This window comes from Typopeltis vanoorti, chromosome 17 (genome assembly GCF_054136105.1).
Source record: "Typopeltis vanoorti isolate ZY-2024b chromosome 17, IOZ_Tvanoo_1.0, whole genome shotgun sequence".
Classification (NCBI taxonomy): Eukaryota; Metazoa; Arthropoda; class Arachnida; order Uropygi; family Thelyphonidae; genus Typopeltis; species Typopeltis vanoorti.
The window spans coordinates 85775773-85803134 of NC_143565.1; the positions used below are offsets into that span (position 1 = coordinate 85775773).

The 27362-nt window shown below is 34.0% G+C and overlaps 1 protein-coding gene across 5 annotated transcripts in view; it reads right to left on the minus strand.

Moving 5' to 3' along the window:
• LOC150097594 (serine/threonine-protein kinase VRK1-like) overlaps positions 1 to 27362 on the minus strand; it is a 130896-nt gene that overhangs the window by 15724 nt on the left and 87810 nt on the right. For all 5 annotated transcript variants that reach the window (XM_090407044.1, XM_090407041.1, XM_090407045.1 and 2 more), the window contains 3 exons: positions 25189 to 25318; positions 12993 to 13116; positions 9697 to 9755 (listed from right to left, as the gene is read on the minus strand). In XM_090407044.1, coding sequence (XP_090263170.1) covers positions 9697 to 9755; positions 12993 to 13116; positions 25189 to 25318 — 313 coding nt within the window. The remainder of the gene's footprint in view (positions 1 to 9696; positions 9756 to 12992; positions 13117 to 25188; positions 25319 to 27362) is intronic.

The following is a 27362-nucleotide window of genomic DNA, read 5'->3' on the forward strand; positions in this document are numbered from 1 at the left end:
TAACAGAGTGCACCATTAGAAGGTGAGAACTGGACATTAGACTAGAAGCCATGATCAGTTCTCCACATTCCTTAAAAGGCTATATGTGGAGGTCTCCTCCCAGTTATCCAGCTTTGACCCATAAGCACATAAGGAAGAGAATAAAAATTTCATATTTTATTATATGAGTAGAAAATATATGGAATGACTTTCACCAATGGTTATAGAAGGACAAACAACAGACAGTTATGGAAAGACTTTTATTGGGATTATATTGATCAAGTGCATATAATAAACAACTAAGTTATACCAACTAGTTTCACCAACCAAGTCTGTTGGCATCTTCAGGGTACATAACTGATGTACGGCACTAAAAAGAAAAAACTGTTACAAACTATAATCAACCAATTAAAAAAGTGAGGTGATTTAATATTTTTTTTAACATGAATAGAAGCCATGGAGAAACCAAAAGAAAGGTATGCTGTTTTGAATTCCTTAAATGTAAAAAAGCCAAACTATTAAATCACCTCACTTTTTTTAATCGGTTGATTATAGTTTGTAACAGTTTTTTACTTTTTAGTGCTGTACATCAGTTATGTACCCTGAAGATGCCAACAGACTTAGTTGGTGAAACTAGTCGGTATAACTTAGTTGTTTATTATATGCACTTGATCAATATAATTCCAATAAAAGTCTTTCCAGAGCTTTTGGTCAAGAAAATTAAACGTTTTTTTTTAACAGACAGTTATTATAGCTAGAGGATAGGATAATTAAAATTTATGTATAATGATTATCTAATTTGTTGGTATTATTATATGTTTATGTTTAAAAACAAAATGACAAAATGAATGATGAATTCATTCATTTTGTCATCTTGTTTCAAGGAAGGAGACAAGCTGAGTGACTATGTAGGTAGTGAATTTCATAGCACATATGGAATATCAGACATACAGAAATACATGAAGCTCCACATTTATGAGTTTTTTTTCAGTAATCAACAAAATCAAAGACATGAAAATTAACTGAAATACACAGATGCTAAACATTCATAAACACTGCTTTTCAAACTATGTGCATAGCTATGCAATACAGTGCTACTTGCGTTCAGTTTATTGATACAGTATTATGTCTTCCATTTATTATTGATAATTTAGGATTTCAAGAACCAGCAGAGATTATATGAAATTAAACAGAAGTAGCTGTTAATGTTGCTAACCAAATTCAGCTTGAGGTTTCTATAACTGATGTCACTGATTTACTTCAAACATACAATGGAGAGCTCAGAAATGAAGACCTTGAAATGTTAAAGAGAGAAGAAACTTTTTTTTTTTTAAACAGCTGAAACTCATGTTCATTCCTTCACTCTCAAGGGGCTTGAGTGAAGCTTTTCAATACATAGAAAAATTGCTTCTGTTTTCTTTATAAATTTCATTTCTCCATTTATGATTATTATTACTGCCTGATGTCATATTTCCTCTTAAACTCATTTACACACCACTTCAACAGGAACTGTTTTCTAATCACTCACTCACTAATCTATAAGAGAAAAATCTAGTTCTTACCCTTATTTTAACCTTGCATAAACTTCCCTGGAAGCCCTGTTCTCTTTCCATCTTCCACATAACAAAAAATTTCATCAGACAATATCCTATATTGCAGTCAGAAGTTTATAGACTTCCGCCTTATCACCTCTCTTTTTCCTATTTACTAGTGTCTGCAGTCCACACTCTCAATCTGTTCTTAAAATCTACATTCCATAATCCTGATATAATCTTTGTAATTCTTCTTTGCACCCATTCCCCAGTTTTTTTTAATCCCCTCCAAAGGGACAAAATGACCTCCTTGTCCTTACATGACAATATTCATTTCAAGATCTCAATTATCCTCTGGGTTGCATTTTCAATTTTTGATATGGAATTATGGTAGTTTTCCTAACTACCACAATTCCAAGATCTCTAGTTTCGTTAATTTCTCCAAACATAATCTTACCATTATAATATACCATTGAAAATTTTATCTTACTAAAACATTTAATTGACAGCCATTATCATTTGCCCACACTTCCAGGTTATTCAAATCACCCTAAAAATGTTGAAAGTTTATTTTTCACTTGGTTAGACTATAATAAATTTAGTTTAATCCTTTATCCAAGTGTGAGCAAACAAAGTTTGCACCTGAAAGTATCTTCAGGACTAGGGTAAGGTGGTACAACGCTGGGCAACTCGTTACAAAGGTGGAGCAAGCTAACATCACTCCTATCTCAGTATCTCCCATAATGCAAAACACATATCCTTGCAGATATGTATAATGTTGTGCATTAAGGGACAGGCCACTACCCAGACTAGTTTCGACCTTTATTGAGGTCTCTTCAGTGGGAGCCAGGCCCAAGTGGAGATACCAGGCAGAAGCATTAGCAATCTACTCTACCAGTGTTGTACCACCTTACCCAAGTCCTGAAGATACTTTCAGGCACAAACTTTGTTTGCTCACACTTGGATAAATTTATTATAGTCTAACCAAGTGAAAAATAAACTTTCAACATCTTTCTCTAAATCCAGAGTAATTTAATAAAAAGGTGGTACACCGTTTGGCAACGCTTATAGGTAGAGATGACCTTGCTAGGTATCTCCACTTGGGCCTGGCTACCACTGAAGAGACCTCAATAACGGTCGAAACTAGTCTGGGTAGTGGCCCTTCCCTTAATGCATAACATTATACATATCTGCAAGGAGATGTGTTTTGCATTATGGGAGATACTGAGTAGGAGTGATGTTAGCTTGCTCCACCTTTGCAACGAGTTGCCCGGTGTTGTACCACCTTACTCCAGTCCTGAAGATACTTTCAGGTGCAAATTTTGTTTGCTCACACTTGGATAAAGGATTAAACTAAATTTATTACACCCTATAAATGTATATCAGTGGCATCTCTGATTGCCATGCCAATCTTTGCATCATCACCAAACAACTAAAGATTCCCTGTCAGCCCATCTCCAATATCATTAATGTATAAATCAAACAACAATGGTTCAAGGACTGACCCTGGGCACACCACTGGTCACCTTAAATCTGGCATATTTACATTCCTCGTAGCCCACTTCTGTTATCTGTCCATCAGCCATTCACTTATCCAAGCCAAAAAGTTTATATTCCAATTCCATATTCTCCAGTTTATGCAACAATCTTTCATATGGTATCCTATCAAATGTCTTACAAAGTCCAACAGTATCACAGTTGATCCATTTCTTTTATCCAACTTAGCCAATCTGAGCAAATTGCAGAGACATGACCTCCCTTTAGTAAATCCAGAATGTTCCAGATTGTTCACCCATTTCTGTATATACAAGTTCCAACTAACTTCTCTAAAATCTTCACCATTACAGAAATAATCATAGGGTGATAGTTAAGACATCAGTTTTTGCAACACCCTTGTACACAATTATCATACATTCATTCATTCCATTCTTGTGGTATCTTTCCTCAGCTTAGACTCAAGTTATACATCTCAATGGCCTATCCAATTCAGCTGAACATTCTTTTGCCTGCATCATAATGACAAAAATTCATTTGCATTGTCTTTAGTCTGTCACAGTCAATTTCTTTTCATATTCTGATTTACCTTTGCATGCAATAATTTTAACTTTCCTGCAATATATATTTCGGAACTCTTCTCACTTTTATTCTCATTATATTTATTCTGCATTATCTTCTTATGGATCTCTTGCTTAATAAGGCTGCACATCCATTTCACTGCCACCTTATTTGTTCTTTGGACTGTATAAGCACAGTCAAATACTGCTTAAGTTTTTTTTTTCAAAAGATTCCTGGGACCAAAGATAGTATTCTCCTGAGCTTATCATAATTTCCAGCTCGGTAGTTCAGTGCAACCATCATAATTGGAACATCATATATTTAGCTACTTCTCAGGTCAGTATGGCATGCCCACTGTCACCAACTGGTAGCAAAATAGTTGCATTTTTAACTGAGATTCTCTTCTGATGCTATGATAAAATCTAACACTCTTTGATCTTGAGTTCCTTCTTTCACATGCTGCTTGAGAAAGTTCTCTCACAACAGCTCAATAAATTCTTCATTCTTATGAGTTTTCTCTTCTGCCAATCAATGTTTGGATAATTTAAGTCGTCATAATTACTCATCATGGTAATTTGGTGCTGCTTTTCACCATCCCAAGCAACTGGACCACCAAGAATACAGTAACATCCCCACCATACATTCCATCCCATTAGCCTCCACTTTACACCAAATAGCCTCTAACTCATTATTACATGTACATTATTACTATTATTTCTTTCATGCATTTCTACCCTAACTCAAATCATCAGATATTAGTATTACCTTTCTCCCATCAGTTCTGTCCCTCCTAAAAACACTGTACTCTTTATACTCTCTCAACATTTACATCTGACCCTAATAGCACAGTTTCACTAATGCCAGCAATCTTAGGCCACAATGTATCCTACTGTAACAAAACAATTTCCTCCTTCCTTCAATACTTTATGCTTGTGGATCAACCTGTATCCAAAGCATGATAAAGGTTATTTTACACTACTATGGGCTTTGGTTGGGACTTTTCAATAGTTTGCTATCACTACATGAAGAATTTGAGAGGACTACTGTACTCATGTTCTACATGGCTACCCAACTTTAATCCCTCTCCAATTTAAAAATTAAGTAAACCACACAATTAAGTTATACAGCTCATACAGCATGCTGGTAGAGAAAGAAATATATACTGAAACTGTGTGTATTTTTATTTTATTTCATTTTTTTGGAAAGAGGGAGGGGGATATATATACATCTCATCGCTGCTTATATACTAGATTCAATTACCTATCTTGCAGGATTAGGGATCCCATACGTCCCGGTTTTAACTTCTGTAACAGCATCCCGATATGTTTAGTTTGGGATGCTAAATGTCCCAGATTTTTTAGAATATAAAAATATTAACATTTCTAATAAGAATAAGCACAAGTTGTAATATTTTTGGGTGCTTTTAAAAATGTATGTTCACAAAACAAAAAGCAGAGACATTTATTTTGTAGTTCGGTGAATTACCAGAATGTTAGAATTTTTGGAAAACGATTTAGTTCTATACAATTCATTCAGCCGGAGAAAAGAATGTCAGAATGAGGGAGACAGTCGCCCAACTGCATGTTTAACTAATCGCAACCACAGCATCTATTTCATTCGTCTGGTCGGCAGTAAATTTTTAGCAATCTTTTGTTTCAAGCTTAGTTCGCATAGTGTACGATATCCAACGGTCCGAAATGTTTCTCATTGGTTGACATTAACACGCCACGATAGTCCATTTTCTTTCAACCAATGAGAAACATTTTGGACCATCGGATATCCTATGCTATGCAAACGAAGCTTCATGCATCAGGCGCTAAATTGTTTTTATATCGCTACAGGGTATGTGTAATAACCTAGTTTTGAACTGTTCATTTCGTATTCTTGCATTCTCGTATTAATTGTGAATATTGTATTTTTTAAATTAATAAAGTCATAACGTTTGTTAAAAAATGCCCAAAAGAAAGTGTAATTTCAATGAAAAATTGAAGGATCTTTTTCCTTTCATTTTCATAACAAAAAGCAGTGATTGTGATGATAGCTCAAGAGTGAAATGGAGAGTGTGCCATGAAGAATTTAACATTGACCACGTAGGTAAGGCAGATATAACTGACCATGTCAATACAAAAAAGCACAAGTCTGCTGTGTCTGCAAAAAGTTCAAGTCAATCATTGATATCATTTTTTGGGTATCAAAAGTTAGGTAGCCAAGAAATGGAGTTGGTTGCACAAGACGGCTACATTTGTTTTTCATGCAGTTAAACACAATCACAGTTTCCAATCTATGGATTGTACGTCCTCTATTTTAAAAAAATTCTCGAATAAGAAATTTTCACATGCACAAACGAAGTGTAAGGCTATTATTACCAATGTCTTATCACTACATGTAAAAAGTGAAATATTGGAAGATCTGAGGAATGTAAAATATTGTTGCATATCCATAGATGGATCTAATCATATTGATCTTAAGATTGTACCCATCAATGTGAGGTATTTCACTGTTGATAAAGGGATTTCAACAGAAATATTAGAATTTTCTAGCCTTCCTGGAGAAACTTCTGATCTAATTTGTGATCACATTTTAAATGCTGCCCAAAAAGATAACATTAGTGATAAAATAATAGGCATTTCAGCATTAATACTAACACAAATTTTGGTGGATCATCATCATCAAATTCTTGCCATTTACCCTCAAGGAGTGTACAGGATATGATAGTACTACATGAAAAAAATTACATCATTACTAACTACCCATCAACAATTTTCCTCCAAATCAGTCTGTTATTTATCAAGATTCCAACATTATTAGATCTTATATTTCTATCATCTAAGGCACTTTGTACCGTATCAATCCACTTATATCTCGGTCTTCCTCTGGGTCGTTTTGTTGCCAACCTGGCAGAGAACACTTGTTTTGCTAATCTTTCTTCACCCAATCTGTTTAAGTGACCATACCACCTGAGATTAGCTCTGCTAATGCATTCATGGATGTTGACAATATCAAGTTCTTTCTAATATCCTCATTTTTAATATGATATTGCCATTGATGATGTGTGTTCACGCCTATAATCTTTCTCAGGACTCTCATATCTGCGGTCTCTAGTCTTTGGTCAAGTGTTTTACTTCTGACCCAGCTCTCAGATTCATAAGTTAAAACTGGTTTGAACACTGTCTTGTATACAGCTAATTTAGTGTTCCGACCAATTTCTCTCTTATTCCATATGAATTTATTCAATTGACTTCCCACCATACCAGCTTTGCTGATTCTGTTGTCTATTTCTATATTTAATTTACCATCTTCAGTAAAAATCGTGCCTAAGTTTCTGAAATGTTTTATTTGTTCCACAGGTTCTTCGTTCACAACACAGTTGACATTTTCAGTGATTCTGCCTATTTTCATTGTCTTTGTCTTTTTATTGCTGACCTTCATACCATATCTATTACAACAGATATTTAATTTAGTCAGAGAATCTTGCAGACTTGTAGCGGATTTATTGATAAGTATAACATCATCCACATAAAGCAAAGAGCTGACATTAACATCTCCAATTTTGATATCATGTTTAATACCACTTTCCTTCATAATGTGATCCATATAGATAATGAATAACAGAGGGGATAATGTACATCATTGTCTCACACCAGATTTAACATTAAACTATCTTCCTGTACTTCCTTCAATTCTAACTGCTGACTTACAACTCAAATAAAGACTAAGTATTGCTTGATATAACGTCCCATTGACACCATATAACTGTAGCGTGAATAGCTTCTCTCTTGCCACCTTGTCATATGCCTTTTCCAAATCTACAAAAGTTAAATACAGATCTCTGTTATATTCCCATGCTTTCTCGACTATTTGTCGTAAAGTGAAGATCTGATCCTGACAGCCTCTATTTGGCCTGAATCCAGCTTGTTCTTCACCAAGCTTTTCTTCCACAATTCTTCTCAATCGTTTCTCAGTATACTTGCATAGATCTTGCCAGGAACACTCAGTAGGGAAATTACCTCCGTAATTCTCACATTCAGTTTTATTTCCATTTTTATATATGAGTGCTATGAGAGCTCTACTCCAATCATCGGGAATTCATCCCTCTGTCCAGGCTTTCTGAACTATGCAGTGCAGCCACTGTAAGACTTTTATACCACCATACTTCAGCATTTCTGGTTGAATATCATCTACTCCTGCTGCCTTTCCACATTTCAAGCCTTTGATGGCTTTTTCTACTTCAAGTATGGATATGTATTCCTGACTGCATGCCTGGTCAGTGTTTTTTTACCACTGTGCTATCATCACTGCTTGTTTCATTTAGCAGTTTTTCAAAGTAATTACTCCATACTTCAAGGATATCTTTTTCTCCTGTTTTCATGTCACCTTAACATCTCTAACTCCTTTTACAGCACTCTTTCCTCCATTCCGAAGCTTCTTCAACAACCTCCAGAACATTTTGCCACCTTCTTGATATTTATTTTCTATATTCTTGCCAAAATACTCCCATCACTTGTGTTTAGGTAGTTTTACACAGTGTTTATCATTCTTGCATTTGTCTCTGTATTCTCTAAGAAAACAAGCTGACTTATTTACCGGGAACTTTTGATATGCTTTCTTCTTTTCCTTCACTGCCTCTTTAACTTTCTGTGTCCACCAGGGAGTTCTGATTTTTTTATCCTTGCAGACAACCTCACCACATGCCTCTCTGGCAGAATCAATCAATGTTTTCTTCAGAGTTTGCCACTGAATCTCCAAAGTTTGATTCCTGTTCTCAAACTCTTTCATTTAATAATCTTTGTGTATTTTAGTCTACAGTTCACATCTGAGAGCTGCTCAACTTTTATTCGCTTTAAAACTTTCTTACATGTTATTCTTTTCAATATGAAATTCAATTTTATCCTGCTCAAGACTAAATAGTGATCACTTCCAATTTCAAATCCTCTGTACAGTCTGGTGTTCTGCACCAGGCAGAAAACACCACCATCAACAATAACATAGTCAATGAGACTTTTCTTATTCCTTGCATCTTCTCTCCATGTGAATTTGTGCACATTTTTATGTTGGAACATGGTGTTAGTAATAACCAGTCCATGTCCCGAGCAGAAATCCAACAGATATTTGTCATTATTATTAGCTTTGCTCTTTTCTCCAAATTTTCCCAAAATATTTTTGTATGTCTCACAATCATTTCCTACTCTGCTATTTAGATCCCCAACAAGGACCAACTTTTCATTTTTCATTGTGTCAGTTGCTTTTTCTAAAGCCTCGAAAAATTCCTCCACTTCTACCTTAATAGAACCTTCTGTGGGACCATAGGCACAAATAAGTCTCATTGTCCAGTTCCCCATTCTCATATTTGCCCCACATTACTCTACTTGAGACTGACTGCCATTCAAGAAAATAAGCCTCGTATTTTGTGTTGAATACTATGGCTACTCCTTATTTTCCTTATTTGTCATTGCCTGAATATAACATTTTGTATTTATTGCTCAGAAAGATCTCACCAGTTTTGGTCTTTTTTGTTTCGGTCACCCCTATTATGTCGATCTGGTACTTATCTAATTCCTCAGCTAGCTCCATTTCTTTGCCATTCAGACTTCTTATGTTGTTAGTACCGATCTTTAACTCTGGTAATGTTGAGTTGGGGTTTGTTTTCAGATTTGTTCCAGTAGCTAACTTTTCGCTGTTCGCCCTGGTTCCCTGGCGAAAACAACAGGGGCCTTGTTTAACCGGGCGACGTCCCAGCCGGCATGAAATTTTGTCATGTCGTACCATCATTTTTTATTTTGGTTTAACCAATAAGAATACAATTTGGTCAGCTAAATCCCAAATTGCCAGCCCATCCTCATTCGTTCAGTATCCAAGTAGATACCCAACAGGGTGCACCACGAGAAGGTGAGGATTGGACATCAGGTAAGAAGCCCTGGTCGGTTCTCCGCATTGCTTTAAAGGCTATGTGGAGGTCTCCTCTCAATTATACAGCTTTGACCCTTAAGCACCCCCATGTATGTATTTATGCATTATATAGAAATTTATCAAAATACAAAGAAATAATTTTTTTTTTTAAAATTTTCTTTGTAAAGATATCTGAACAAAGATTTTCCACTTGAAACAAATCATAACAGGATATATCACATACCAGGATATTTTCCACTGGGAAAACAGGTTTTCAGCAAAGATGGAATGTCTGACATATATCTGAAAAAATAAAATAAATAATAATAATAATAGATTTATTATTTTTTTAATATGTTTAAAATTTTTGATATTTGCTCACTAAATATATTATGTATTTGTAACGAAACTAAAAAATATCTTTCAAATTAGGCTATCAACCATAACAAATATAATTTTGCACTCCTGTTTTTAAATTAATATTTATGATTTTCATTAACTGTCCACAAACATGACAAAATTTCATGCAGGCTGGGGTGTCGCCCGGTTAAACAAGGGCCCCCGTTGTTTTTGCCAGGGAACCAGGGGGAACAGCGACAAGTCAGCTACTGGAACAAATCTGAAAACACACACCAACTCAATATCACCACAGTTAATGAATGTTATTATCAACATAAGAAGCCTGAATGGCAAAGAAATGGACAAGCTGGGGAATTAGATAAGTACCAGATCGACATAATGGGGTGACTGAAACAAAAAAGACAAAAACTGGAGAGATCTTTCTGAGCAATAAATACAAAATGTTATATTCAGGCAATGACAATCAAGGAAAAGAAGGAGTAGCCATAGTATTCAACACAAAATACGAGGCGAATCTTCTTGAATGGCAGGCAGTCTCAAGTAGAGTAATGTGGGCAAATATGGGAATGGGGAACTGGACAATGAGATTTATTTGTGCCTATGGTCCCCACAGAAGGTTCTACTAAGGTAGAAGTGGAAGAATTTTTTCATGCTTTAGAGAAAGCAACTGACACACAATGAAAAAGGAAATGTTGGTCCTTGTTGGAGATCTAAATAGCAGAGTAGGAAATGATTGTGAGACACACAAAAATATTTGGAGAAAAGAACAAAGCTAATAATAATAATAGCAAATACCTGTTGGATTTCTGCTCATGGAGAGAAGAGGCAAGGATTAAGAAAACTCTCATTAACAATGTTATTGTTGACAGTGATGTTTACTCCCTGGTGCAGGACCTAAGAGTGTACAGAGGATTTGAAATTAGAAGTGATCACTATTTAGTCTTGAGTAGGATAAAATTGAATTTCATATTGAAAAGAATAACATGCAAGAAAGTTTTAAAGCAAATAAAAGTTGAACAGCTCTCAGATGTGAACTGTAGACTAAAATACACAAAGATTATTGAAGAAAAAATGAAAGAGTTTGAGAACAGCAACCAAACCTTGGAGATTCGGTGGCAAGCTTTGAAGAAAACACTGATATATTCAGCCAGAGAGGAATGTGGTGTGCAAGGATAGAAAAATCAGAACTCCATGGTGGACACAGCAAGTTAAAGAGGTAGTTAAAGAAAAGAAGAAAGCATATCAAAAGTTCCTGGCAAATAAGTCAGCTTGTGCTACTTATTTGCCAGGTGGTAAGGTATTCTGGAGGCTGTTGAAGAAGCTTAGAAATGGAGGAAAGAGTGCTGTAAAAGGAGTCAGAGATGATAAAGGCGACATGAAAACAGGAGAAAAACATATCCTTGAAGTATGGAGTAATTACTTTGAAAAATTGCTAAATGAAACAAGCAGTGATAGCACAGTGGTAAAAAACACTCAACAGGCATACAGTCAGGAATATATATCCATACTTGAAGTAGAAAAAGCCATCAAAGGCTTGAAATGTGGAAAGGCAGCAGGAGTAGTTGATATTCGATCAGAAATGCTGAAGTATGGTGGTATAAAAGTCTTACAGTGGATGCACTGCATAGTTCAGAAAGTCTGGACAGAGGGACCAATTCCCGATGATTTGAGTAGAGCTCTCATAGTACCCATATATAAAAAGGGAAATAAAACTGAATGTGAGAATTAAAACGGTATTTCCCTACTGAGTTTTCCTGGCAAGATTTATGCAAGTATACTTGAGAAACGGTTGAGAAGAATTGTGGAAGAAAAGCTTGGTGAAGAACAAGCTGGATTCAGGCCAAATAGAGGCTGTCAGGATCAGATCTTCACTTTACGACAAATAGTCAAGAAAGCATGGGAATATAACAAAGATCTGTATTTAAGTTTTGTCGATCTGGAAAAGGCATATGACAAGGTGCCAAGCGAAAAGGTATTCAATACGTTACAGTTATATGGTTCCAATGGGCCATTACATCAAGCAATACCTATTAGTTGTAAGCCAGCAGTTAGAATTGAAGTACAGGAAGATGGTTTAATGTTAAATCTGGTGTGAGACAAGGATGTACATTAATTCCTCTGTTATTCATTATTTATATGAATCACATTATGAAGGAAAGTGGTACTAAACATGATATCAAAATTGGAGATGTTAATGTCAGCTCTTTGCTTTATGCGGATGATGTTATAGTTCTAAATAAATCCGCTAAAGTTTGCAGGATTCCCTGACTAAATTGAATAACTGTTGTAATAGATATGGTATGAAGGTCTGCAATAAAAAGACAAAGACAATGAAAATAGGCAGAATCGTTGAAAATGTCAACTGTGTTGTGAACGGAGAACCCGTGGAACAAGTAAAACATTTCACCTACTTAGGCATGATTTTTAGTGAAGATGGTAAATTAAATATACAACAGAATATACAATTCAATAGACAACAGAATCAACAAAGCTGCTATGATAGGAAGTCAAATGAATACATTCATATGGAATAAGAGGGAAATTAGTCAGAACACTAAATTAGCTGTATACAAGACAGTGTTTAAACCAGTTTTAACTTATGGATCTGAGAGCTGGGTCAGAAGTAAAACTCTTGGCCAAAGACTAGAGACTGCAGATATATGAGCGTCCTGAGAAAGATTAGGGGCATGAACAAATGGCATCAATGGCAATATCATATTAAAAACGAGGATATTAGGAAAGAACTTGACATTGTCAGCATCCAGGAATGCGTTAGCAGAGCTAATCTCAGGTGGTATGGTCGCTTAAACAGAATGGGCAAGGAAAGATTAGCAAAACAAGTGTTCTCTGCCAGGTTGGCAGGAAAACGACCCAGAGGAAGACAAAGATATAAGTAGATTGATACAATAAAAAGTGCGCCTTAGAAGATAGAAATATAAGATCTGATATTATTGGAGTCTTGACAAGTAACAGATTGATTTGGAGGAAAATTGTAGATAGGAAGTTAGTAATGATGTAAATTTTTCATGTAGTACAATCATATCCTGTACACCCCTTGAGGGTACATGGCAGGAATTTGATGATGATGATGATGATTAATTGTGCACAGAACCATGCAAATGCTGACAACTTAAAAATTAAACAAATGAAATTTTCTTCACTTATAGAGAATGAACTTACCTACATTTCTGTTCTTGTACATATTTCTGATCCTTTAAGTTATTTTCCCAAGGTAATGAACTACATAACCACTGTAACAGATTATATCCCAATATTTCCAGATCTCCACGCCTTGACTGTGATGCTTAGGGAGAAAAAATATCTTTAAAAAAATTCCCAAAGAAGGAAATTTGTTCATAATCACATCACCTAGAGATACACACCTAAACATCAATGTCATGAAATAAAGTTCCAGATCTTTGACTAACAGTAATCAATCAAATAAAATAAACACAAAATTCATTTGAGCAGAAATTTAAATGCTGACACTGGAAATTAATCTGATATAAATATCTTCTTCACTTCAAGATATACAGGTCTTATCTGGTCTGAGGTCAAAAGTTTTAACCCATTTTTGCATTAGTCTTCTTGTATGTGGTTGATATCAGTAAATTTGTTCAGTGTATGAAAGCGTTTGTTGCAAATAACCTCTACTTTCTTCAATAATTCAGTTTGCATCTGATATCTTCAATCCTAATTCTACCTACTCTTGTATGTCTTTTGACATCTCATATGAATTTCACTTGCAAAAATACTATCTTATTGCACTTTTTCTTTTGTTGTTGTTAATCATCTGCTTTATCAAAAAACTGAATCGCCATAAGTGAATAAAATGTAAACGTTCTTTTACTTTTAATATGCATTCCTAAAACTAAGATGTTCTTACAGTTTCTGAAGGGTACACAATTATACTTTAAACTAAAATAGCACAAAGATATTTATTTTAAAAATTACACCTTTAAAATTTTTAACTCTGTATATTAATCACAATAAAAATATTTAAAGAGATAACTGGGCTTGCTGTTCAGCACATTGTTTTTCGAAATGTGAAATGTTTTAATGCTATATTACAATGAAATAAGGAAATATTGAGTATATATGGTGGAACTGTGATAGAAAATAAACAATACTTACCATGGCTTTGCACCCTCATCCAGAAAAGGTCTTGTACACCACCTAGTAGGGCACAGTTTGGAAACTACTCCCTATTGGATGTATTCCTTATTGTTTCACAAGAATTTAGTGGACTTGATGTCAATATCGACATCAAAATTATATATTACACCACATCCAACAACCAACCAACACTCCAGAATCAAGTTCACCCTGGAAAACAACAGCCTCCCTTTTCTAGACACACTAGTCACCCGCCAGCTTGATGGAACCTTGGTTTTCTCAGTTTATAGAAAACCCACCCACACAGGCAGATACATTCACCAACAATATGGAGTGGTGAAAACATTATACAACAGGGCTAAACTAATCTGTTCTAACGACATGGCCCTAAATACTGAACTAAATCACATCCTTAACACTTTCTCAGTTCCCCCCCCCCCAAAAAATCCAAAAAATATTAAACCTACAAACCACAGCCCCCCCCCCCTAGGCGACAAAATTTACCTTTCACCTAAAGTTGTGTGTGGTTGGAAAGCAGATACATTAACCATTCTGTCAACCAGAGAGGCATACTATGCATGTTACTGCAAACTGAAATGTTTTATATTTATATTTAGATCAATGTTGTAATTCCATAAATATAATGATTTTTGCTACAATTTTTATTACCGCAAATTCAAAATTTTTATTTTTAGTGAGAATATCTGAACTTGAGAGTTGATGAAGTTCCTATTTTTACCTTGATTAGCAAGCTTAATTGGATTGCATTTAAATTCTTTTCTTTTCTTTTTTTTTTAAAAAAAACTTTTATCCTTACTAAATTATTACCATATCTTTTAATAATTTTTCGGTATTCATAATTTTTGTAGCAACTATGATGCTTGTCAACGAAGCTTGTCAAACAAAATCAACACTATAATTGAAATCTTTCGCAGAAAGATTTTGAATATATCTACTTTATAATATAAAATGCTAAGCCTTTTTTTTGTAACGTTTTTTTGTCAAGTTATTTGAAACGTTTTGAAACTCAGGGGCTACCCTGGGTGTCGAGTAATCAGAAATCAAGGAGAACTGGCCAACAAGTCTGAAACTTGGGGGAATGGGTGCCGTTGACACCAGGGGGAGGATCCCCTTTTTGAGGCTCGAACTCAGGGGGGTAGGTGTAAAGGGGGCGGATCCCCCAGTTGATATAAACATAGATATAAAGAAATTAAAGACGCATTACTTGTACTATCCATTTCTCCCCATGAAAAAGTTATTTCTAAATTAGAGAGCTCATCATTGGCTGAACAATTTGAGAAACCAGAAACAGCAATTTTAACAGTTGTGCGGGACAAAAGTTTACAACAAATAGATGCTACTAGTAAATCTCTACAAGATCGCGATATGAATTTGTTTTTAGCTACTAATTTGTTAGTCTTTAGTTGGTTTTATTTTAGATATAAGAAATAGTTTTGCTGCTGTAAATGAAGAAGCGAATTTATTATCATTATATTATTTTCTTTTCATTTTAAAATTTAAAAATGAAAAGAAAAGAGTTAGAAAACGAAAAAAAAAAAAAAATGAATGACGAAGTTTCACAATCTTACAATGAGATTATGTTACATGGGAAAGAAGATTGTGCTGTGAACACTTTTAATGTCATTTGCGATAAGTAATTTTGGAAATTGAAAGAACAAAAAGCTATTTTGGCAGATTAGATATGTTTGGCATTTTTTTTTTTTTGAAGAAAGATATAGATCAGGACAAGACTACTATTAATAAAATTTTGCAAACTTATGGGACTGATGTTCATCCAGAAAAATTTACTGATGCAGTTAAGCAATTTTTAATAATGATGAAGAAAGAAAATTCTTCAATTAAAAATAAGTACAAATTTATAAACGATGAGTTAAGCTCTACTTTTCCGAACGTAGAAACAATTTTAAAAATATTTTTGACAATGCCTATTTCGAATGCAAGTGCTGAATGCTCATTTTCAGTGTTGAAATGATTAAAAAATTATTTAAGAAGCAACTTGCACCAAAATAAAACAAGTGACCTGTCGTTATTATGCATTGATTCAGATGTAATAGACTCGATTAATTATGATATCATTTTAGATATATTTGCTAAAACCAAAGCCAGAAAAAAAAAACTTTTAGTTATTGATTTTTTTAAAAATTTAAATTTGAACTGATTTATTTTTATACGTTTTTTAAAATGCAAATATATGTATACCAATGTTGTATTGTGTTATTAAAATTAGTTATTATGGAAATGTTGACTTTTATTTTCAATAAACTAAAAAAAAAGTGCTTATTTTTGAGGCCTCAATGATGTTGCGCCTTGGGCCTCCAAAAGTATAAATGCGGCCCTGGACACTGCCTGTTTGTAATGCTGAACGCTAATTTTCTGTACTTAAACGCGTTAAAAATATTTACACAATTCGTTAAGTCAGATGCATTTGAGAAATTTGTCAATTATGTTCATAGAAAAAACAATATTGTTGAATTATTAGATTATAAATGTATGATAGATAAATTATATAGTTATAAGTTATATATAATTGATAAATGCTTCATTAAGTAAATGTATAAAAATTTAATTGTGAATTAATGAATAGTTTAAAGTCCATGTTTTTTATAATTAAGCTTATTTTTATTTATAAATATTTCAGTTACTGGATGTTGAAAATGGATAAAAAGAAATCGGGTTTTTAATATCGCAAACAAAGCGGAAAAGGAAGAAAGATTGAAAAAACAAGGTGCATTTTTAAAATATTTTTGCCGAGAAGATCGTAATCACATGCAAGAAGAAAATCTTCAAAATTATTTGTTGGATAATTCGTCTATAGTTTCGATTAATGAATTGGGGAATTCTACAGATACCAAAAATTGGATTAAAACATCGAAGGAGAAATCTACAGATCCAATCATAAAAGGATTTGATTTTACAAATTTAAATTATAATGATCCAGCAACTTGGTGTTATGTAAAATTTTCCAATATCAATCAATTAGGTCAACTATTAGTTGAACATGGACCCAAACAGATTCATAATTTTGATTTTCCGAAAGATAACAATAATAGATTTTCAATGACTCATTATACTCGAAGACTATTTAACGGTGAGACAATGCAGCGTCTGTGGTTATTGTACTCAAAATCCACGGAATCTGCATTTTGCTTCCACTGTTTATTATTTGATCAATGGCGGATTAACCTTGCTGATTCTGGATTGAGGGAACTGGAAAAATGCTGCTTCTATTTTAGCTGCGCATGAAAAAAGTCAAAGACACGTTGAAAATTACCATAAGCGGAAAGAATTAGAAATTCGAATAAAAAAAAAAAGAAAACCATTGATGAAGAGAACTTGCTAGTTATTAGAAATGAGGAGAAACATTGGGTGCAAGTATTAGAACAACTCTTTGCTTTAGTTCAGACGTTAGCTATTCAAAATTTATCACTTCAAGGAACAAATGAGACATTGTTTTCGCATGGAAACGGAAATTTTTTGAAATTTGTCGAATTTCTAGCCAAGTTTGATCCAATAATTGAAAGAACAAAAAGCTATTTTGGCAGATTAGATATGTTTGGCATTTTTTTTTTTTTTTGAAGAAAGATATAGATCAAGACAAGATTACTATTAATAAAATTTTAGTAACTTATGTTCATCCAGAAAAATTTACTGATGAAGTTAAGCAATTTTTAATAATGATGAAGGAAGAAAATTCTTCAATTAAAAATATGTACAAATTTATAAACGATGAGTTAAGGTCTACTTCTTCGAAGAATAAAAGATAAACATACATATGTGCATTATCTTGGAAAAGATAACTAATAATTAAGGAATTGACAGCGTAGACTAGAAATATAAATTAAATAAACTTTAATACACTTTCCGATATTTCGGCAAACGTCACATTGCCATCTTCTTGGGAACTTAATACAAAGACAAGTGCACGCAAGTACTACATAACAGCAAATGAGAACAGAAGCTAGGAAGCTACCGTTTTCCTAAAGTCCTGATGGTGCCCCCTGGTGGTCTATATTGGTAGTTCTTGGCCTTTGGGCTGAAGTTCTTCTGATAAATGTTTCCCAAATTTGGGGCAGTCTCATGCATCCAAATTTGTTGAGGTTTGGCATGTTCCTAAGGATGGAGGCTGATTCCACGAATAGTCTTTCATATTTGAAGTTGCTGCAGTGTATTATTGTGGCTTTCTTCCATCTTATTCTGTGGCGAGTATCCAGAGCGTGGTCTGCAAGCCCAGAGTGGCTGTACTGGTGAAATCGGATGTAATCCTTGTGTTCTGAGATTCTGATATTTGCTGTCCTGCCTGAAATTTGGCCAAAGTAGGATAATTTACAGCTGCAAGGAACCTGGTATACACCAGGTAGGTCTAGGGAAAGTGGTTGGTCTTTAGTGGAACGGATAAGGGATGCCAGTTTTCTATATGGTCTGTAACAAGTGGTCAAGTCATGTTTTTTTAAAATTTTGTTGATTTTTTCCGAGGTGCCTCGGATGTAGGGAATGGTGATGGATTTAGAGTAATATTTTTTTGTGAAAGTGGGGGGGGGGGGGAGTGGGTTGTGGATAACTGGTTTAAGTATTTTTTGGATTCTTTTTTTTTGTGGGGGGGGGGGGTAGCTGTTGGCTGAGAAAGTGTCACGGATGTGATATAGTTTGGTGGTTAGGGCTTGATCATTTGAACAGATTATTTTTGCCCTGTTGAATAGTGTCTAGATCAAGCCCTAACCACTGAACTAAATCACATCCGTGACACTTTCTCAGCCAACGTGAATTGCACTGCTAATACTTTAGATGCCACAGCATTTTTTGACATAGTACATTGTCTATATGTATTTTTTTCTGGTTTGCCTTGATGGGAATACTTCAAAAGACACAAGTAATTTTACACTCAAACCAGTCTGTGATACATAACGGGAGAGTCGAATTGACTCATTAAAGCCCCTAAGATATAATTTCTCCGAAGTTTGCGAAGCACTGCAAGAAACATCTCAAGATGATAGTTTATGTGGATTAAGTGGAAATACCATGAAATTAGATGCAAGTAGTTTTCTTAAAACTTTAAGGAAGTTGAAATTTATCGCATCCTTAGTAATGCAGTATTAATATACTTTTTGAAATAAAGTTTACAAGTAAACAACTTCAAAATATAAGCCTTGATATAAATGGTGCCATAAATTGATACAAAGAATTTCTTAATGAAAATCCAAAATGAGGATGAATTTGAAAGGATGTTAACAGATGCTGAAAAAATCGTCGAGGTCTTAGGTGTAATACCTAATTTTGAACAAGAAAGAGTTAGACTTGGAAAAAAAAAGAAACAATTTGTGTATGAAGCAGAGGATGAATTCATAACAGATTTTAAACAAAAATTTAAGGTAGATTTTTATTTTTCAATTATTGATACCGCAATTGCATCTGTTGATGAAAAATTCAGGCACATGTCTACAATTAACGAAAAGTTTGGTTTTCTTTTAAATATATATGAATTTCAAAAAAATTACTTCAGCAGAACTGCTTAAAAAATGTTTGATATTGGAAAATTATTTAACACATGATAATTCTAGAGATATTGACGGAACAGATTTATGTAGTGAATTACAAATAATAGCAAGGCAAATTCCAGAAAATACTTTCTCATTAGATGTCCTGTCATACATATGCAAAAATAATTTAGAAAAGTGTTCCAAATATGTTTATTGCTCTGAGAATTTTTTGACATTGCCAGTATCGGTAGCAAGTTCAGAAAGAAGTTTCTCAAAATTAAAACGTACAAAAACTTACACTCGCTCTACGATGGCTCAAGAACGACTCACTGGTCTAGCAATAATATCTATAGAGCATGAAATTGCATCTACAATCAATATAGATGAATTAATTCAAAACTTGGCCAAAGCAGAAGCCTTAAAGATTAATTTTTCATAATTTTTGTAATTCAAGATTAATTTTCTTGCTATACAGATATTAGAAGTAATGATATAGTATACAAATGTATTGGTTTTGATTAATAAATTTTATATATAAACTTTTATATATAAATATTCTTAATGATATTATTTTTATAAATATCCACATGTGTAGGAGTACATGTGCTTGTGTGAGTATGACAAAATATATATACAGCAATCCTTCGATTAGTGCGCCTAATGCATTCTTTAAAACAGGTGCATTAATCGAAAACGCACTAATCGAATATAATAACCTATGGGAAAAAGTATAATTCGTTTCTCAAATTTCTTTTTTTGAACCTTTATTTTTTTTATAAAAGAATGAAGGTATGTCTCAGGGACTAGTTAAAGGAAAATCATGAAGCTGGAAGACAATAAAACATATTCAGAATATAAATTTTATTATTCTACTTCTTAACAAAGAATTGAGCTAAATTTTGTACGAAAAATATTATATGGCATCATTTGTTGTAATCGGCTTGCAGGCAATTTTTATGATCGGCCATAAACAGCGGTATTCTCTTTCCTGATTGTTGAAAGATTTTGATGTGTGAAAATTAATGATAATTCATGAATATTTCCATGTTTAAAAATATGCCACTTGGTCACTGACATTTGCTACACAGATGTCATTTCCTTCAGTTTTGAGAACAGAGGACGCCGCTGATTGTTATAATCTGCATGCAGGCAATTTTTATGACCGATCATAAACAGCGGTATTCCCTTTCCCAAATGGTGAAAGGTTTCGATGTGTAAAAATTAACGATACACAAATATTAAGCATTCTGGGTCTGAGCTTTTCAACATATTCTCAAATATTATTCTCCTCAGAATATTTCCACAATAAAATATTTATTCATAAAAAATGCCTCGAAAACTAAAATGACAAATTCCAGGAACTTCTCATGGAACTCAGTTTGGGAAACCCTGGTGTATATATAGTGTACATGGAAGTAGTGTAGTATGCCATTAAAAATAACTTCGTAAATATTTTAAATCGGTAACGTTTAAATGTATAGATAATTTTTAAAATCTGTAACATTTATTTTTAAGATGTATATAGGCGCATTAATCGAATTTGGGTACCAAAAAAATGATGCACTAATTACTGCATAGAGACAATATAAGGGTGCCTAAATTTTCTTTGCCTAGGGGGTGCCAGATACTCTCGCACTGGCACTGGACTGAGTCTATATAAGTAGCATAAATTTTACATAAATCGAATGATTTATGTAAAGTTCTCTATACGACTGTGTATAACAAATCTAACTGTTTTTCTATGGCATGTGCACTACATGAAACTACAGCATTCGACTGTTGAACAATTGCAGTTGCAACATCTTCAGTCATTTGTAGAATTTCAGATTTATACCGTCTTCCTGGTTGGACATCAAATTGCCCATCTCTTCAAATCAATGCAACCCTGTTGCACTACATTTGGTGTCACTGGTCTTTTCACAAAGTCTTTAGGCATCTGTACTCGCAAAGTGCTGGCACAGCATTTTCCCCCATTCCTATAGAAACACTTCACAAGCAATCTTAATAGAGAGGCTTAGGTGTTGAACATTATTCATAATTTACTTTAACAGTATGACAATAACAAATAAATTATAAAAATATATTAATTAATTAGCTTATATTTCGCTGGATTTCAAACCAGCATCTTCAGAGCAAAATCATGTTAGTTTTCATGCAACAATGAATAAGTGAAACCATTTCAAATTGTAAAGGACAAAAGATCTAAAATCCTAATTTGGTGTCCTCTAATGTTGTAAAAATGCAGTATGACAATTGTGTAGAGTTGATCTTAGAATAACAGCCTCCCAAATTTTTGGACAATTAATGGCTAAATTTGTTATTTAAGGAAATGCTTCACAGATGGCTGACTAAAAATAATCTTTCTCACCTATAACGGCTTCTGTATAGCACAAGTTTCTTTCATTTAATCTTGTGTGAAAGGATGTCCAAAGTGTGGTCTACCAATCCAGACTTGCCATAATAACGGTGGTGAAAGTATTTCTCATGTTCTCCAAGGCCAATGTTAACAGATCCTCCTGTCTGTCCATAGTATGTTAAATCACAGGGAACTTCCATTCTCTTTCTGTTTACTGAAATTTGTTCCAGATACATAGTCAGATGGATTTGATATAAATTCCTAATACTTCCCTCAGTATCTGATTAGAAAAAGAAAGTATCTCTGCTTGAATCTAATAGTCCGAGATTCAAACTCCACTATATCATGGATGTTTACTGGAGCCCTGAAGTGGCTTAAAAGAACCATGTTTGGTCTGCAGACCAGGATCCTCACATAAACCTTAACTCATCTATGATAATAAAATATATGATGGATTTTCAACCATGCACTACATAAATAAGTGAAGACATAAAGCAAGTTCTAGTGGATGAGGAGAAGGTACTAGAGCTGTTGCACAAACTGAATAAGAATTCTGTGATATGCAATTGTGGGCATGTGAAAATGGCTGTCATTTCAATGTTAATAAATGTAAAGTCATGCGCTTTGGTGTGATTAAGATATCCAATGTTGTATTATATTGGTGTGATTATGCTTGAAGAAACTGATGAGTCTAGGGATCTTGTAGTTTTAGTAGACAGGAAGTTGAAGTTCAAGGGTCATATAGCAAAACTGTAAATACAACTCAGAGAATAATGGCCATGCTGAAACAAACCTTGACATGTAAAGATATGGAAATCATGACTTCCATATCTTAGGAAGTCATTTTGTAAGCCCTCACTTGAACTACTGCATGCAGGTCTGGTCTCTTGGTTTACAAGGTGATTCTGATACAGAGAAGAGAGTGTAAAGAAGAGTGTCAAAAATGATATCAGGATTGTGGAATACAGATTGAGAATTTTTTAGGCTGTATTCCACAATCCTGATATCATTTTGTGATATCATGATGTGATTGAGACTTACAAACTTCCAAAAGGGTTATACAGAATTTCAGCAGATGGAAGTTTTCATTTTATGGAGGGTTGGGAAAAGACACAAGGGCATCCATAGAAGTTGAGAATGAATGCTGTCAAGACAAAGGGGGAAGGTTAGGGCTAGATTTTTCTCTCATAGAGTGGTGCACGATTGGAATGGATTGCCATTGGATGGTGTGTGTACAAGTAGCATGAATGAATTCAAGAATTGGTATGACAGCTGGTGCAAACAGTATGACTTCCCCTCATTCAGTTCCTGACCACCTGGAGGTCTCTCTTAATAACAGTAGTAATGATAATAAATAGTAATATATCTAGTGGGCTAGATTTGCCACTGACAGTCTGAGGAAGAGCATTTTCCAGATGTGAGGCAATTTTATACTTCTTGAGGTAAGTATAGTTTATCAAAGCAGATTCAAGTAAGATTGTCACTGAATTGTTTCTCTCAAATAAGCTGAACTTTTTCATGTTCCTGTCTATTTTCAAAGTTTTGATCTTTTTATTGCTAAATTTGCTACAGCTCTTACTCAATTTAGTTAAAGAAGGGGTCTTGCAGTGGATTTGTGTAGGGGCACATCTGCAAAAAGCTAAGTTTGAATCTTGAATTCATAACTTATAACTGACATCAAATTTAATGCAACTTTCATCTATAGTGCAATTCACATAGATGATGAATAAGAGTGCAACCTTGTTTCACGAATTATCTTTCTGTACCTCTTCCAATTCTAGCTATGACTTACAACTTAAATATAAATTATGTCATGTATCGATAAAATATCAATATGTCCACACAGAACCAAGCAATAAAGTGATCAGTACTGATGAATTAGTTGTGACAAAACTTGTTACAACCAATTAAACACAATAAGTTGGATTATAATAAACTTGAGATTAGTCTCAATAATAGCATTTTTTTAAAGAAGGAATTTTTAATCAGTTTTAATATTAGGAAAATATCCTTTCCTTTATTTACTTACTTTTTCAAAACGTTTTCTTTAATAGTTGTAATTTAAACTAAGAATATATATTTTTTGTTTTATCAATATAATAGCCTAATTTATATACTTTTTTTTATATATAAGAAATAAAGTATAGTTTCTGGGAAAATTCCCATGTTACTCCTATTAAACACTATTAATATAATTACAGCTATTATAGCCTGTTTTTGTTTAGGAGTGTCCCTTATTTTAATACATTGGTTAACATTACTCAAAAAAGGGTTTTATATATATATATATATATATACAGGGTGTTCGGGATAAATTTGACATATTTATAATTAATTATATTTTTCCGTAAGTTACATGTATTAACACACACTTCTCTTCATTTAAAAGTTTGGACCCTTCTTCATTCATATACAAGATGTCAGAAAGGATGGATAGCTGGAACCCACCTGAATCATGGAAGAGAATAACTTGTATCATGATGATTCGTGCCCGCCATCAAAATAAGGATATTACGACTGCTGCCCAATGCTCCCTGAATATAGTAAAAACAATCAGGCATGAACTAGAGACTTGCAATGGTGACTACGAGGATGTAGCAAGAAGAAAGATCCCTAGCAGACGATCTGATTGTGTTCGTACAGCAGAATTCCTCGCAAATCTGCAGGAACAGGTGTTGAAGAACCCTGGCATTGGAATTCGGGCTTTGTTCGTGGAGTTGCTAACTGTAGTCAAGCCCTGGATAACAAGGGTAGCCAATGGTAGGCCGTATGTATGGCAGCAGGATTCGGCCCCTTGCCACACCTCTGGGAAAAGTCAAAAATGGTTGTCTGAAAATTTCTACGACTTCACCAGTCCAAATGTTTGGCCTCCAAACTCCCCAGACCTTAACCCCATGGATTATTTTGTATGGGGCGCAGTTGAAAAAGACACCAATCGCACTTCCAGTAATACAAAAGCCCAGTTAATGGATAAAATTAAAACAGTTTTTGCGGCCCTTCCCAGGGAGACTGTAGCATCAGCTTGTTCGAGGTTCCGAAGCAGAATTGAAGCTGTGATCGATGCTAATGGTGGTTATTTTGAGTAAATCTTGTTGATAGTATTGTAATTAACTCTGCCTGTAATGTTTTTTTGTCAATTCATTAAATTTAATAGATACAAAGAAGATTTTCTTTTTCCTTACGAAACTGTCAAATTTATCCCGAACACCCTGTATATTATTAATAGTAACCCGGGTTTCCAATCTTATTTCCCGCGCAAAAACGCACCCCCATGTTCCACATAATATACAGAACAGACTATAATAGCCGTAATTATATTAATATAAGAAATAATTTTTCTGACTATTCATCCATTACATTTCGAAAATTCACACATAATCTGCTTCTGGCATATAAATATGAAACTCACCTCCATTATGAGCATCCCTACTTGTAAATTCAATGGTGCCATTATGTGCATTACGTTTTTCCTCTTTATATAACTTATGTTTACCATCAACAATGTATTTACTTGCAAGTCCATAATCTACTAAGTATACCTATTTAATATGAAAATAAAATAAATCTTACTCATTTTTCTATTAGAATCACTAGTTTACCAGTAGCTCAAGAAAGCCTCATAATTAATAGCCTTAAAAAGTCCTTAAATACACAACTAACAGATTAAGAAACATGCATTATTACTGAATACTGATGCAAAATAACTTACAAGCAGTTAGTACTCTGTAAAACATTGTCATATAAAAAAAAGAGTAGAAGCATTCTGCTTTCTTACATGGTGGCAAAATACATTTGCCATCATAAGAGTTGGCAACATATTTTGCCTTTTCATGTATAGCCAACCCGAATATTACCAGAGCCCTGAAGTGGCTTAAAAAATTATAGAGCACCAAAAATTCACAAAACTTTACTCACACCCATGGCAAATTATTGATACTAGAAGCATTCTGTTTTCAGGCAGAGAGTGTTCTTTTTCATCCACCCTCAAAGTGTGGCAAAGAGAATAAACAAAATACATACAGACAGTTTGGTAGATGAAGTGGCATTTTTTACTGGAATGGAGAAAGTCCAAATGGATCAATATAATAAATGATAAGTGTACTGGATGCAAATATATATTTATAAAACATTTCTGATTTGAAGGCCAAAAACTAGAATTATTGAAGCAGAAACCAATTCCACAGACCTTATAAAGGTTTCTGTAATCATTTACAGAATCAACTTTTATTTAAAACACTGTTATGTGATATTGTTACAGATAATTTTTCCCTCTATTAGCACATCTCACAAGCAAAACTCTGAACTTCATAAACTGATGTGCGACTACTATTATGGATTTCGTCATTCTCCATTTTTTCCCTATTCCACTTTAAGATTACAGGAAATCATTCCTCATGGAAAAGAGCCAATTCTGCCAACAGAAAACAGTCTATTCCTAGGATGCAATTAAAATATTGTTTAGACATAAGATGAACATTCACATGAAGCTGCAAACTTCACACCCCGTCATGAAAAGGAAGACAATGTAACGATGGTGAGCAAACTAACCGGTGTTTTGGAGAGAACCATCTTCAGTGTGAAAGAAGAAGTTACATGTGTTAATGACAACACCCAAAAATCAGGCATGACAGGGACATAAACTCAGCCAATCCAGTGTGAAGCATTCGATGCCAAGATTTGACAACTTAGTTCCATGCACATTTCACTGCAAGAATCATGAATTTTTCTTCAGGAATGAACAACCCACAGCGAACAAGTTGATTGTTGAAGTCAATAGTAATCTTGATCTGTGATAAATACCAAAAACGACAATTTATTGAATGATGGAGGATCTCGGCTTTAGGTATATAAAACAGCAACATGCACTGGCATTCATAGAATGAGGATGTAATTGCTTGGAGACATTGATACCTTAGAGCGCAGAGGAATATGCACCTTCCTTGCAGTGAACAGGCTACAATCTTAAATCCCCATGAAGTGGAACAGAACATAGGAGGATCTCTCTGCATCTCCTGGAGGTAGAAAGCATTCTAGAGGAATGGTTTCTACCACCAGGAGTATGTATCAATACTTGAAGCAGAAAAAAAAAAAAAAAAAAAAAAAACATTAAAAACTTGAAATATGTTTTACATTAAAAAGCTGGAGTATGTGATATTCAACCTTTGGTGCTTAAACATGGAGGTATAAAAATTTTATAATGACTAGAGTGCATAATACAAAAAGCATCGTCAGAGGGAATAATTACCTAAGTTTTGTATCCTTTACAGTTAACAAGCAATTCTTCATCTTTGGACTATGAAAAAATCATAAAATTTTTTTGATGCCTTTTTTTTTTTTTTTTTTTTCTTGTGAAGATAATAAACCATTAAAACTGCATTCTTTTAGAGATGTTGATCAGTCATGGATTTCAACAGACAGCAGTTACATTGCACAATGAAGTTTGCTGTTCAGCTAAATTGTGAAGAACGCAATCAGAAAATCAAATCAGATTATAGAGAGTAGGTGAGGCTTATTAACTATCATGCATAGTTTCATATATTTTTTGTAAGGGAATATTGATAAGTATTTAAAAAATAAATGCAC